Raw genomic sequence first — 15,348 nt, 5'->3', positions numbered from 1 at the left:
CCACCAGACAGTATTGGACAGGCAGCTGCAAGGTTTTTCTGGGGATCCATGTTAGGCATCATGGGTTGGACCTACAGGGTAGATGTTCAGCAGTCAGGAACCACCCCAGTGAGAAGAAATGGCAGAGGAAAGGGTAGGGGTTCACCCCACAAGGCAAAGTGGTGCAAGTGCAGCTGGGATGTTGGGAGGGGGTATGGAGTGGAGGGATGGTCAATGGCAGTGGAATGTAGGTAATAGCTGGGGGTGGGAATGGAATGGAAAACAATGGATGCTTGAAGAGAGAAAGAATGAGGATGCTTCAAGGTGAGAAGGGTGACTGACAGAGGAAGGGAATAGGAAAGGGGCACTGATGGAAGGGGGAGATGGAGAAAGGACTGAGGGAGGTTGGGAGTTAGTGGAAAAGAGAATTGACTGTGAGGAAGGAGGTGAGCAGCTCAGGAGGAGGATGTGGGAAAGAGCATATGAGTGTGTACCTTCCTTACCCTTCCTCTGTGTGTGTGTGTGTGTGTGTGTGTGTGTGTGTGTGTTTGTGTGTGTGTGTGCACGCGCGCGCGCTTGGTCAGCATGTCAGGTTGTAAAATGTGTCTGTGTATCCATATGTGTAGACGTTATGTGATAACAGCCTCATCGAATTGGTGAATATCATTACTTATAAACCTAAATATCTACTCAGAGCTGTTTTCCTTAGTGTGTCCTCCACCACTCTCAAGGGAAAACAAACAGCTCTTTGTGCACAGAAGTACATTAAAAGCCAATCAGTTCGAAATAAACAAGGAAACATCCCTGTGTTTACAGCAAATCAGGAAATTGCCCTCTTCAATAAGGATGTTCTCCTGGAGGACTCTGTTAGGACAGGATCTCTTCTCCAGTCCTGTGGGATCAAGGATATCTTGCTGCCACTCTGGTTTTGTGGGTTCTGAGTTGACTGATGAAGCCAATGTGGGAAATGCAGACTCTTTCACTGATGGGGCAGGTGGTGGTTGATGGGACAGGAAGTTGGATAGTTTGAGAGGTATATACTACTCCCATTTACGCAGGACATCCTCCCAATGTATTGGCTTGCGGCTTGCGGTTATCATTACCATCACAGATGCACCTTCTCCACTTTGAGTGGTCATGGGCCACAGATTCCTAAGAGTCAGTGGGAATGTATTTTTTTTAAAGAAGGCTTTAAGAACATCATTGAATCTTTTCCTCTATCCACCTGGTGATCTTTTCCCAAGTTGCAGCTCAGTAAAGAGTGATGGTTTCGGGAGAATGCTGTCAGACACACAAACCATGTGGTCTACACAGTGCAGCCAACTGAGTTTAACTAGGGCCCCAATGCTGGGGATAGTGGCCTGTGAAAGGCACTGACATTGGTTTGTTTATGCTTCAAATAAATTGGAACATTTTATTTTGTGGAGGTAACGTAGGTGGTATTTTTCTAGCACGAAGAGGTGCCTGCTGAGGGCAATCCAGTCCTCAGAAGCATGCGGGAGGGCAGGGATCATAGCTGTCCTGTGCACCATGAGGTCTGTGCTCACTGTTTTGTAACTCATCATTAGTTGTGAAGCATATGTGCACGGTGAAGAAACTTGTCGTGTTTTCACTGTAGCACAAGAAGCCTGGAAAAGTGCAATCAACCTTTCTCTGACTGTTATGAGCAGAAACAAATTTCACATGAAATAGTTAGAATTCCAAACTTTAAAAATAAAGTCAAGGTCTTAGAAATGCTTGAGAAGAGTTTTGCCAATATGGTGCCAAGGATGAGATTATGAAAAGAGTTTAAAAGGCAGAGATTTAATGAAGGTTCTCAAAATCACAATTAGTATAGATACAGTAAATAAGATGATATTGGTTTCAGTAGAAGGTCAGTAATTAAAGGACATAGGTTTATGGTGATTAGTAAAGGAATTGAAATTACTTGGCAAAAAAAAATCATGCAGAGATTTTGTTTTGTGAATTCAAGAATGTGTGTATCACTAACCAGGACATTTCTGAGTATCCCTGAAATGATGCTGATGAGCTGCTTTACTGAACTGCTATAGTCCATGCGGTGAAGGTAGTTCCTCAGATCTGGAATGCACTGCTTATAACAAAGATGAAAGCAAATTCAACAGTAACATTCCAAAATAAATTGGATAAGTTCTTGAAAGGGGAAAAATTACAGGGCCATGGGGAAAGTACTGGTGAGTAAGGTTAATAGGATTGGTGTTTCAAAGACTCAACACAAGCACAGTGGGCCGAATGGCTTTCCTCTGTCAAGTGACATTCTATAAATTCTGTCTTTCACATACAGAAGTCATGGGACCAAATGTGTAAGAAGTACTGTACTCTGAACTGTAATTAAAGCCTGGCCATCTAATGTGAAGGAAGCGTGTAGTGTATGTTCACCAGACAGTGAACCTTTTATTCATTCATTTCCAGGATCGAATGTCACTAGAAATGCCAGCATTTAATGCCCATCCCTAGCTGTTTGTGAGAAGATGGTGGTGGTGAAAGATGTCCAATAGTGTTGCTTGGTAGTTTTTCAAGAATTAGACCCGATGCCAATGAAGAATATTTCCAAGTAGTGCGTGGCCAGGAAGGTACCTTGCAAGTCTGGGCAGGCACGGTAGCGCAGCAGTTAGCATAATGCTATTACAGCACCAGTGACCCGGGTTCAATTCCGGCCACGGTCTATAAGGAGTTTGTACATTTTCCCCGTGTCTGCGTGGGTTTCCTCCGGGTGCTCCAGTTTCCGCCCACATTCCACAGACATAAGGGTTAGGAAGTTGTGGGCATGCTATGTTGGCGCCGGAAGTGTGGCCACACTTGTGGGCTGCCCCCAGAACACTCTAGGCAAAAAGATGTATTTCACTGTGTGTTTCAATGTACATGACTAATAAAGAGATCTAAGATATCTTAAGTAGGTGGCAGTGCTCTCATGCCCTAGCTACCATTGTTCTTCTAAATGGTATAGGTTGTAGGTTTGGGAAGAAATGTCATAGAAATTTTGGCAAGGAACAGCAGTCCATCTTGTGGAAGATGTACATGGTACCCATAATGCACTCAAGAATGAAACAGGTAGGCAGAATGAAGCCTTCCTGGGAATACTGGAAAATGACTATTCTGTATTTTAACTGAGAAATTCTACCATGAACAAGCAATTTTGAACATCAGCAGTGATACTGGGTTTTATCACCTTGTCCAAAGTTAGCTCTCATGTAACTTATATACAAATTAGGATCAGAAGCATCTCACTTGGCTCGTTGAGCCTGTGCTGCCATTCAATAAAATCATAGCTAAAATGACTGCAACTCAACTGCAGATTCCTGCTTAATCCTGATAACTTTTCACTCCCTTGCTCACAAAGATCTATCCGTCTCTGCATAAGAATATTCAAGGACTCGGTTTCCATCAAACTCTGAGGTAAAGAGTTACAAAGACTCAACCTTGTGAAAGAAACAATTTCACCTCACCTGTTTTAAATGAACAACTGCTTACTTTTGAACAGTGACCCACTTATTTGTGCTGATTAAAGATATTACTGAATTGATATTAAAACAGAAAATGCTGGAAGTAGTCAGCAGGCCAGTAAGGATCTGTGTAAAGAGAAAAAGAGGCTTCAGGTCAAAGGCCCTTACTGAAATGGATTGTTTAAAAGACAATCAAAAAGTTTTGTATAGTGAAGGGCACAGATTAACAGCTCTGACTCTTCTCAAACATATTAGAAACATTTTAGATGAGGAGGCTTAGGTTTGTTCATTCTTCAGAGGTAAAACACCTCTACCCGTCACTGTTTCCGACTGCCCGATTCTACTCAATGCATTGCATGAGTGAAGAAATTCTTCCTAATCTGAATTCCTTCCCCACCTTGAACCCAGAAACCCTGAACCCTGAAGTGATGTAGAATTTTTAATAAGTAAAATTTACTTCCAAGGTTAGTTATCAATGCAGAAACTATGTAAACATTCAAAACTGGATGAGCACAGAACAAAACAAAAAGCTAAGCGTGATATCAGATGGAAAATCTAGTGGATCGGTCTCCCAGCCTCCACTACCCAATCTGCGTTATGTGCCGATTATAAAATGTATTGCAAAGACTGCAATAGCTGTTAGGAGCATGATCTCTGCTGCCTAGGTCAAGAGCAGCGTGCACATGGGAGCTAGTACCATCACCCCGGAGAGGCTGGCAAGTCACACGCACTTCCTTTGTGTAATTTTATTAAGAACATAAGAAATAGGAGCAGGAGTCGGCCATCTGGCCTGTCGAGCCTGCTCCGCCATTCAGTAAGGTCATGGCTGACCTGGCCGTGGACTAAACTCCACCTACCTGCCTATTCCCCATAACCCTTAATTCCCCTACTATGCAAAAATCTAACTGTGTCTTAAATATATTTAATGAAGTAGCCTAAACTGCTTCCCTGGGCAGAGAATTCCACAGATTCACTACTCTCTGGGAAAAGCAGTTCCTCATCATCTCCATCCTAAATCTACTCCCCTGAATCTTGAGGCTATGTCCCCTAGTTCTAGTCTCACCTACCAGTGGAAACAACCTTCCTGCCTCTATCTTATCTATCCCTTTCATAATTTTATATATTTCTATAATATCCCTTCTCATTCTTTTGAATTCCAGCAAGTTTCATCTCAGGCGACTCAATCTCTCCTCATAAGCTAACCCCCTCATCTCTGGAATCAACCTGGTGAACCTCTTCTGCACCGCCTCCAAAGCCAGTATATCTTTTCTCAACTACGGAGACCAGAACTGCATGCAGTACTCCAGATGTGGCCTCACCAGTACTCTGTACAGTTGCAGCATAACTTCTCTGCTCTTAAATTCAATTCCTCTAGCAAAGTAGGCCAAAATTCCATTTGCCTTTTTGATAACCTGTTGCACCTGCAAACTAACTTTTTGCAATTCATGCACAAGCCCTCCCAATTCCGTCTGCACAACAGCCTGCTGCAATCTTTCACTACTTAAATAATAATCTGATCTTCTATTTTTCCTTCTTAAGTGGATGACCTCGCATTTACCAACATTGTACTCTATCTGCCTCACTTAACCTATCTATATCTATCTGCAGACTCTCTGAATTTTCTGCACAATTCATTTTTCCACTCTGTTTAGTGTCATCAGCAAACTTAGATATGTTACACTTGGTCCCCTTTTCCAAATCGTTAGTGTGTATCATGAACAGTTGTGGGCCCAGCCTCGATCCCTGCATCACTCCACTCACCACTGATTGCCAACTAGAGAAACACCCACTTATCCCAACTCTGCCTTCTATTGGTTAACCAATCCTCTATCCATGCTAAAACATTACCCCGACTCCATGAATCCTTATCATAAGGATAAATCTTTTATGCAGCACCTTATCTAACGCCTTTTGGAATTCCAAGTATATGACATCCACCTGCTTCCCTCTATCCACTGTGCTCGTTACATCCTCAAAGAACTCCAGTAAGTTTGTCAAACAGAACCTGACCTTCCTGTGTCTGCCTGATGGAACCACTCCTATCCAGACGTCTTGCTATTTCTTCCTTAACAATAGCTTCAAGCATTTTCCCGACTACAGACGTTAAGCCAACTGGCCTTTTTGCCTATATCCTTTTTTAAGTAGTGGCATGACATTCGCTGTCTTCCAATCCACCAGGACCTGCCCAGAGTCCAGAGAATTTTGGTAAATTATCACAAACACCTCTACTATAACTTCCAGAATTTCTTTCAGTACCCTGGGATGCATACCATCAGCACCAGGGGACTTATCTACCTTTAGTTCCACTAGTTTGCTCAGCATTACCTCTTTAATGATTGCAATTGTATCGAGGTCCTCCCATCGCATCCATAACATCTCTCTTTGGCATGTTAGACGTGTCCTCCACTGTGAAGACTGACACAAAATAGTCATTCAAAGCCTTGGCCATTTCTGCATTACCCAATATTAATTGCCCCTTCTCACTTTAGCCACCCTTTTCTGCTTTATATTATTATAAAAGCTTTTACTTACTGTTTTTATAATTTGTGCTAGTTTATTTTCATAATCTATCTTTTTAATATTTGCTTGCTTAGTGGTTCTTTCTTCCTTTTTAAAGCTTCCCCAGTCTTCCAGTTTCCCACTACTCTTGGCGACTGTGGATGCATTGCTTTTAGTTTGATGTCTTCATTTATTTCCTTAGTTATCCAAGGCTGGCTCTCCCAACCCTTACTGTCCTTGCTTTTAACTGGAATATACTTTGTTGAGCAAGTATGAAAAATCTCTTTGAAAGTCTTCCAATGTTCCTCAACTGTCCCACCATATATCCTGTGTTCCCAGTCTACTCTAGCCAACTCCTCCCTCAATGTACTTTCTTTGTTAAGATCGTCTATTACTTTGGATGGATAAGATAAGATATTTATTTATTAGTCACATGTACATCAAAACACACAGTGAAATGTGTCTTTTTGCATCACTGAAAATGTGCTGCGGGCAGCCCGCAAGTGTCGCCACTCTTCCGGCACCAATGTAGCATGCCCACAGCTCCCAAGCAGCACCAACCAGTATAAATGGCAAAGAAGCATAATGTGCTGATAACTGCTACTCTAACTGCCCCATCAACCAATTTGGTCTCACCCTATCAGAAATATTCCATTTGTTTCTCTCTTCTACCTTCTCTGCTACTGAAAACTAACTTATTTTTCTCTTTCCCAGTTCTATCCAAAGATTCCAGACTTGAAACATTAATTCTGTTTGTATTTCCACAGATGCTATTTGACCAGCTGAGTACTTCCAACATTTGCTATTTTTATTTAAGATTTCCCGCACGTACGATTTAACAAAAATCTCAGGAAACTACTGAAGTGTTCTCGGACCCAGCTGTTTGGCAAGCCCTCATTTACGGATTGTGCGCAAATTTCGTTTTAAATATGCCACAAATCCATGCCTTTTTTATGGACCAAGTGGGAAATGACACATGCGGATTACGGGCAGGGGCAGGGCAAAACAAAAGTTGTCAGCGCAATCAATGAGGACATCTCAAACAGCTCTTTAAGAAAGGCAGTGTTCATCTTCCCTTCCAGTCTCTCTGAAAGCTCTGATGTTTGCATCTCAATTCAAGACGTGGAGAGCCCGGGGCACTTCCGAATCAGGAAACTGAAGAAGCATCTTTCAGGATTTTGTACTTGAAATCTTTCAATTATGGATTTCGGACTCACTCCGTGGATTGGATATGTTTGCCTTTTTGCCTCGTTATTTACTGTAGCAGGTATTTGCGGCGATTTTACGATCGTAATTAACTGCGGTGCCGAGTTTCCCGTCCAATAACACTGAACATTTTGCAGCGAGGTCTTAACGGTACCCAACGATCGGCAGTCTGGGGTAAAACAGAACTGCAGCCCGGTGAAAATGTCTCCATTGGATACCTGACACCCCAGTTCTCCTTCACTCTTGGCAAATTCACGCCCTGAGCTCACCCGAGGTCTGGAACTCACTGGGGGGAGGGGAGGGAGGGTGGGTGCGGTGGCGGATAGGGACTGACTCGCTGGGGCTCAGTTTTAATATATCAACTGCGGAATTACCTAGGACTCATCTTTTATTACCAGTGTCTCCGCTGCACGGTTCGGCATGGTGGAAAGTCATTGTGCAGTAAGTCGGGGCATTGAATTTTCCATCGAGCACATCAATAGGGAGATAATCAAACTGTAATCAATTAAGTATTTACAAAATAAATCAAATAGGGGAAATAAACGAATGGAGAGTCACGTTGTGATCTGTAACACAATGTCCTAAAGGGTGTTGAGAAATGGATTCAGCTGGAATGTTTAAAGGAAATTTGGATAAATATTGGAAGCGAACTGAGGAGAGGGCAGAAGGGCTAAGAGAATGGCGGTGGTGTAAGATTTATGACTATATATTGTATGTAGTATGAACGGATGATGAACCCAACGAAATGGCACGAGCAGAGCCGGGTCTTCGTTCGTATGTTGTATTCAGTATTTTTGTTAGTGAAACGACCTGCTTATTTATTTGTATTGGCACCGAACCAAAGTTTTGCAATAATAAGGAAAATCGAGCATCTTCCTCGCCTTCCCATTTTCGTGCATTGTTTGCCCCCTGGTGATCCAATCACCCCGTGCAGAAATTAAACAATTGTCTTAAATCATCGAAATGTCAACGTGTCTCGGTATATGAAGAATTTATGGTCTGGATTGTCGTCTTAGCTCCAGCGTTCCCCCACAGAGCTTTCATCAGCAAATATGTGAATGTGCTATAGAAACCTTTGCTTCCTGGGAACATGAGACAGTGAACGTTGTATACGCTGACCGGAGCCTGGAACCATGTACGGGCCGCTGTGCTGAGCCCACACATGTATGTGTGTTGGTGTGCCTTTACCAGGTGGCTCCTATACCGTGTGCCCACTATTGTGTGAGCATTAATATCATGCAGCAGTGCGGGGTTCCAGTCCCGACAATGGGTCTAGGCCTTGCTTTGTGAAGCCCATGTAGTGGCTGGTTTAACAGAAACCACACAGAGGAAGTTGCCCTCCACGCCACACACCATCCTGACTTGGAAATCTATCGCTGTTCCTTCACAGTCGCTGGGTCAAAATCCTGGAACTCTCTCCCTAATAGCGTTGTAGGTACACCAACACTTCAAGGACTGCAGTGGTTCAAGACGGTAGCTCACCACCAGCTTTTCAAGGGCAACTAGAGATGGGTAACTAAATGATGGCTCAGCCTGTGAGGGGCACATCCCTTGAATGAGGAATATATAAAGGATAAATATAAGGCAACTTCGAATCTATAATATGAAGTACAGGACTTGGAATATCAGGGATCTCATGGCTAATCTCACCAGCGACTGAGTCATGACAGTGAGGAGATGGCCAGTTTAAACAGCAAGGTGATGGGCACACCCTCTTTGGGCAGGGCAAAGCAGAAGAGGTACTGTATGCTGTCTTCAGGAAGTGTGCTTTACCTTCAAGAATGAGTGAGTTTACTGACTCAGCAAGTCACCCTGTAGAATTAGTGAACAACTTATGACCCTTTGGCTCAATTCAACGTGGAACCAACATGCTTAGGTCATAGGTACAGACACCCCAACCTTGAAGCATCAGAGGCTAAGGAGGACTTCTACTCTGACCTTGAAAAATATCCTGGTTCACATTACAAAGGGAACAACTAATCCAAATAAAACAGAGAATGGTGGAAACACTTAGCAGGCTAGGCAGCATCTGTGGAGAAACAGTTAACATTTCAAGTTTAGGACCGTTCACCGGAACAACTGATCTTCCTGAGCAGCATCAATGCCTGGGTAGGAAGGGACACAAGCCCCCCTTGCAAGGAGTGATTGTCAAGGAAGGAGTGGAGAAGTCTAACTCTAACAGGATCCTTCTCCTTACAAAATAATTGGAGCACAGTAATGTCCTAATGAGTACCTGTTTGTCAGAAAGACAAGAACAAGACATCATGGCAACACTCCTGGTCCAAGCACTGGAACCTGTTATCTGTTGTCATCACCTGTTATCATTATCTGAGTGAGGGAGCACAAAGATGTCCACATCATCTGCACCACCAACTACAGGATTGGAAGATCCTCTTTTAATTACAGGAAAAGAGCTCTACAGGCACCTGAAAGTAGAGGTCCAGCAGAAAATCCATGACCAAATCAACAAACAGTAGATGGAGAAAGCTCAGGGAGGCTTAGCTACTTGCAGACAGCCATGACACATGTGGGCTCTTCAGTGCTGTAAAAGCCATCTACATTCCAAATCTCCACAACCCCACTCATTGAGAGCCATAAACTGGGGTGAACTCATCAGCAACAGAGATGCAGTAAACAGCTGCTGGAATTAACATTTCAAAGACCTCTCCAAAGGTGCTTCCTTAACGTGAATATCCTGAACTCCATCCTACAGCTGTCTATTACAGATAGCCTTATTGCCTATCCTTGCTAGAGGGTTGCATCCCTTCCCACCCTGGCACTGATGCCACCCAGGAAGATGAATTGTTCTGATGAAGGGTCCCTGACCTGAATCTTTCTCTTTACACAGATGCTGCCCGACCTGCTGAGTGCTTCCTTCATTTTCTGTTTTTATTTCAGATTTCCAGCAGCTGAAAAACTGAAGTTTTAATTTCAGTTTTTTAAAATTCAAATTTGTTTATTGTCATATGCACATATACACAAGGTATAAATGCCATGAAAATGAGCTTATTGCAACAGCAGCACAGTATATTACAAACATAAGTTAACACAAACATAAAATAACATAAATGATACATAACTTACACTTAAAAATAAATACAATGACATTAGTGCAAGTTGAGAGAGAATAAAAGAAATATAGTCTGAGGTAGTGTTAGGGTTTTTCAGGTCTGTTCAAGAACCTGATGGCAGTGTGGAAGAAGCTGTTGTTGAACCTTGAGGTGTGGGTCTTCAGGCTCCTGTACCTCCTGCCTGATGGCAACATCAAGAAGAGGGCATGGCCCAGATGGTGGGAGTCCCAAATGATGTACGTTGCCTTCCTGAAACATCGCCTCTTGTAGATGTCCTTGATGGTGGGGAGAGCTGTACCCGTGATGGGACTTGCTGAGTCCACCACTCTCTGTAGCCTCTTTATGGAGTTTCCATACCAGGCATGATCAGCGAATTTGTAGATGGCATTGGAGCTATGCTAAGCCAGAGTAGAGGAGCGGGCTAAGCACACAGCCCTGATTTGCACCTATGTTGATGGTCGGTGAGGAGATGACGACATTTCTGATATGAACTGATTGTGGTCTCCCAGTGAGGAAGTTGAGGATCCAATTGCAGGTGGAGGTACAGAGGCCCAGGTCTTGGAGCTGATGACAAGTTTTGAGAGGATAATGGTGTTGAATGCTGAACTATAGTCAATGAACAATAGCCTGACATACATGTTCTGGTTGTCCAGGAGGTCCAGAGCAGAGTGGAGATCCAGTGAGATAGCATCTGCTGTAGACCTTGTTACGGACTCGGTGAAAGTCCCTTTAAGATAGAGTGTGTGTGTGGCGTGCTTACGTCAACAGAAGATAAAGGACGTAATGATGTTGTTGAAGAGGTCAGAAGAAGAAAGAAAAAGAGAGAGAGAGAGAGAAAGAAGGGAGAGAGACACCAGCCTGCTAGTTTCTGTATCGATGGATGAGAAACAATAACTGTGTCTGCCACAGAAATCCATGTATGGAAATTGGAAGTAATCCAGTGGAGTTCACCTTGTTGCTGACCTGTAGAAGGAAACAGGTATTTGTGTGGACGACCACGATTCGGATGCTTTTCGGGGTGAGGAAGTCACTACCGAGTAAACACTGAAGTGTTGTTTGGGTTCCATCGTGGAACATTTGGATTTCGTAATTACTCTCTATGTTTCTCTACATCTACGTCTTATCTTCAGACAACGGTGGTTGTTGAAGAAGCCTTTGCTCATGTTTCACCTTATGGCTTGCGGAACTGAACTTTAAGAACCATTCCTGGACTTGGAGTTTGGGACTTTGCCACACACACACACACACGAAGAGTTTAGTTTAGGGGTTAATGTTCAAGGTTTAATATTTTTGAATTTCTAACATGCTAACATTTTTACTTCTATTTTTCATATTATCATAAGTAGTGATTAATAAAATAGTTTTTAACACTGAATCATGACTCAGTGTGTTTCTTTTGTTCTAATAGGGTGGATATTTTGTCACGAACCAGCAACAACACACACACACACACACACACACTCTATCTTAAAGGGACTTTCACCAAGTCCATAACAACCTATTGTGGCGATAGGCAAACTGAAGAAGGTCCAGGTCCTTACTGAGGCAGGAGTTGATTTGAGCCATAACCAACCTCTTGAATCACTTCATTAAGGTGGGTGTAAATGCTACAGTAGTCACTGAGGCAGGTCACCCTGATCTTCTTGGGCACTGGTACAATTGATACCATTTTGAAACAGGTGGAAACCTCAGACTGCAGAAGCAAGAGATCGAACATGTCCCTGGACAGTCCAGCCAGTTGGTCAGCATGGGTTTTTAGCACTCGACTAGGTATGCTGTCAGGGCCTAACACTTTGTGGAGGTTCACCCTCCTGAAGGATGTTCTGATGTTAGCCACTGAGATTGAGATCACAAGGTCATTGGGTGCTGTGGCGATTCATGCAGGTGTGTCATTATTCTCCCTCTCAAATTAAAATTCTTAAATGTTGTTTGCCTAACCAGAAAAAAATATGCAAAAATGAAAAGATCTGTATTTATATAACACTATATGGCTGTGCGCACTAAAACTGGTCACATAATTAGTTGTCTCAAAGCTTAGTGACTGTTGCTATTCCAGTGTATGTAGCAATTATTTTGAACATTGGCAAATAGAATTTTGACCAATTAGTCATTTCTTGGTGACATTTGTTGAATGAGAACTGCCTTTCAGGAAAAGGACTGCCTATATTTTTCAAACTTTAGGGTACCTTAGACATCCATTTAGAACACAATGAGAGAGAGATATCTCATTCTAATGGCAGTATATACAAGTCCACAATTCCCTCATCACTGATATAATAAAGATACCTTATCTTAAATCTGGCCAAGAAATCCTGGAATGTGCACTTGACTGTTAAATGAAAACAAACAGAATTTTTTATTGGTGAAAGCCTGCTCAGATGGAGTTGATGAAAACTTCAACATTATTCTCACTGTAAAAGCCATTGAAAATATAACTTCCTGGACTATCTGTATCAATGTGCAGGTAATATTTGCTGCCTTTTATATAATGGCCTAACTTTGGTTAGTACATTCACAAATAGAATAATAGATACAGACTGATGAGTAAGGTGACCATTGAAGTGCCTAAGGTGCAATTTTCTGAGTGCCTTGGCACCATTCCCTCCCAGGAATTAGTTCATCCAGCCTGGTTGGAATAAGTGCTGAACATTGTTCTCCTCAGGTTTGGTGTACTAAATCATCATTATCCGTTGACCTACCATCTGTGGATCAATGAGAAGAGGTCCTATATTACTGGGAACATTGCTATGTGGTGTGCAGCCAGAGTCAGGTCTGAAGCCATGTATACGAAGGTAAAATTGGTTTATTATTGTCACATGTACTGAGATACAGTGAAACATTTTGGTTTGCATGACATCCATATGGATCATTTCATCACAGTGCATGGAGGTAGTTCAACGGAAAACAATAACCGAATGGAGAATAAAGTGTTACAGTTACAGAGAAAGTGCAGGGCAGGCAGACAATAAGGTACAAGGCCATAATGAGGTAGATTGTGAGGTCAAGAGTCCATCCTTATTGTGCTAGGGGATCATTCAATAGTCTTATAACAGTGGGATAGAAACTGTCCTTGAGCCTGGTGGTATATGCTTTTAGGCTTCAGTGTCTTCTGTTCAATGGGAGCAGAGAGAATGTCGGGGTGGGTGGGGTCTTTGATTATGTTGGCTGCTTTACCAAAGCAGTAAGAAGTGTAGATGGAGTCCATGGAGGGGAGGCTGGTTTCTGTGATGTGCTGACCTGTGTCCACAACTCTGCAATTTCTTGCAGTCCCAGGCAGAGCATACTAAGCCATATTTCATCCTGATAGGATACTTTCAATGGTGCATCTATAAAAATTGGTGAGTGTCGAAGGGGACATGCCAAATTTCTGTAGCCTCCTGAGGAAGTAGAGGCACTGGTGTGTTTTCTTAGCCACAGCATCTACATGGTTGGACCAGGACAAGCTATTGGTGATGTTCACTCCTGGGAACTTGAAGCTCTCAACCCTCCCAACCTCAGTGCTATTGATGTAGACAGGATTATGTGAACTGCCCCCATTCCTGTAGTCAATGACCAGCTCTTTTGTTTTGCTGACATTGAGGGAAAGGTTGTTGTCATGACTCCATGCCACTAGGCCCTCTATCTCCTTCCTATACTCCTACTCATTGTTATTTGAGATTTGGCTCACTACAGTAGTGTCATCTACAAATTGATAGATGGAGTTAGAGCAGAATCTGGCTATGCAGTCATGAGTGTTTTGGGAGTACGGTAGGAGGCTGACGACATAGCCTTGTGGGGCACCAGTGTTGAGGATAATTGTGGCAAGGCGGATAATCAGGCCTATCCTGCTGATTGCAGTCTGTTGGTCAGGAAGTCAATGATCTAGCTGCAAAAGGAGGTGTTGAGTCCCAGGCCTAGGAGTTTGCAGATGAGTTTGTTTGAAATTATAGTATTGAAGGCGGAGCTGTAGTCAATAAGCAATAGTCTAACATAGGTGCCTTTACTGTCCAGGTGCTCCAGAGATGAATGTAGGGCCAGGGAGATGGTATCCGCCATGGACCTGTTTCGGCAGTAGGCGAATTGCAGTGGGTTGAAGTTGTTTGGAAGGCTGGAGTTGATGTGTGCCATGACCAGCCTCTTAAAGCACTTCATGATGGTGGACGTCAGAGCCATTGGGTGCTAGTCATTAAGACACGATACCTTATTTTTCTTAGGTGTCAGGATGATAGTGGTCTTCCTGAAGCAGGTCAGGGTCTCAGATTGAAGTAGGGAGAGGTTAAAAATGTCTGCAAATACCCCTTCTGTTCAAAACATGCATTGAATGCGTTGAGCTCATTAGGAAAGCATGCACTGTTGTCAGCGAGGCTGCCTGACATCGTTTTGTAGCCCGTTATAGCACATAAGCCCTGCTACAACTGATAGCTAGTCTGGAACTTGATTTTGGACTGGTTTTGTCTCTTGGCATCCCTGATAGCTTTATGAAGGTCGTATATCGATTTCTTATATAGGTCAGGCTTACCTGATTTCACAAGATCACAAGATAAGGGAGCAGAAGCAGGCCATTCGGCCCATCGAGTCTGCTCCAAGGAAAAGGGAAAAAGAAATGGGGTGGGAAAAAAAGAGAGAAAAGAAAAAAAAAACTATTCTAATCCCATTTGCCAGCCTTATCCCCATATCCCTTGATACCCTGACTATTTAGATATCTGTCTATCTCCTCCTTGAATACCCCCACTGATCTGGCCTCCACTGCTGTGCGTGGCAAGGAGTTCCACAATTTCACCACCCTCTGGGTAAAGAAACTTCTCCTCATCTCTGTCTTGAAACTGTACCCTCTAATTCTAAGATTGTGCCCTCTGGTCCTGGACACGCCCACCAAGGGAAACAGCCTAGCCACATCTACTCTATCCTTACCTGTCAACATTTTAAATGTCGCTACGAGGTCCCCTCTCATCCTTCTGTACTCCAGTGAGTACAGTCCAAGAGCCGACAAACGCTCATCATACTTAAGCCCTTTCATTCCTGGAATCATTCTCGTAAATCTCCTCTGAACCCTCTCCAACATCAGCACATCCTTCCTAAGATGCGGGGCCCAAAACTGCGCACAGTATTCCAAATGAGGCCTCACTAGCGCCCTGTAGAGCCTCATCAACACT

At 43.2% G+C, this 15,348-nt stretch overlaps 1 protein-coding gene across 2 annotated transcripts in view; it reads left to right on the top strand.

The window, feature by feature from the left end:
* The window catches only part of icam3 (intercellular adhesion molecule 3), a 75,218-nt gene that overhangs the window by 42,059 nt on the left and 17,811 nt on the right, over positions 1-15,348 (top strand). Inside the window, exon 1 of one of the 2 annotated variants that reach the window (XM_052041925.1) lies at positions 6,924-7,206. The exons of the other annotated variant lie outside the window; for it this stretch is intronic. Coding sequence (XP_051897885.1) covers positions 7,140-7,206 — 67 coding nt within the window. The 5' untranslated portion in view covers positions 6,924-7,139. Of the gene's footprint in view, positions 1-6,923; positions 7,207-15,348 lie in introns of those variants that run through there. 2 annotated transcript variants of the gene reach the window in all.

This window comes from Pristis pectinata, chromosome 31 (genome assembly GCF_009764475.1).
Source record: "Pristis pectinata isolate sPriPec2 chromosome 31, sPriPec2.1.pri, whole genome shotgun sequence".
Lineage (NCBI taxonomy): Eukaryota > Metazoa > Chordata > Chondrichthyes > Rhinopristiformes > Pristidae > Pristis > Pristis pectinata.
Note: the sequence above shows the minus strand (reverse complement) of the source record. Positions and strands in the feature narration are given on the sequence as shown.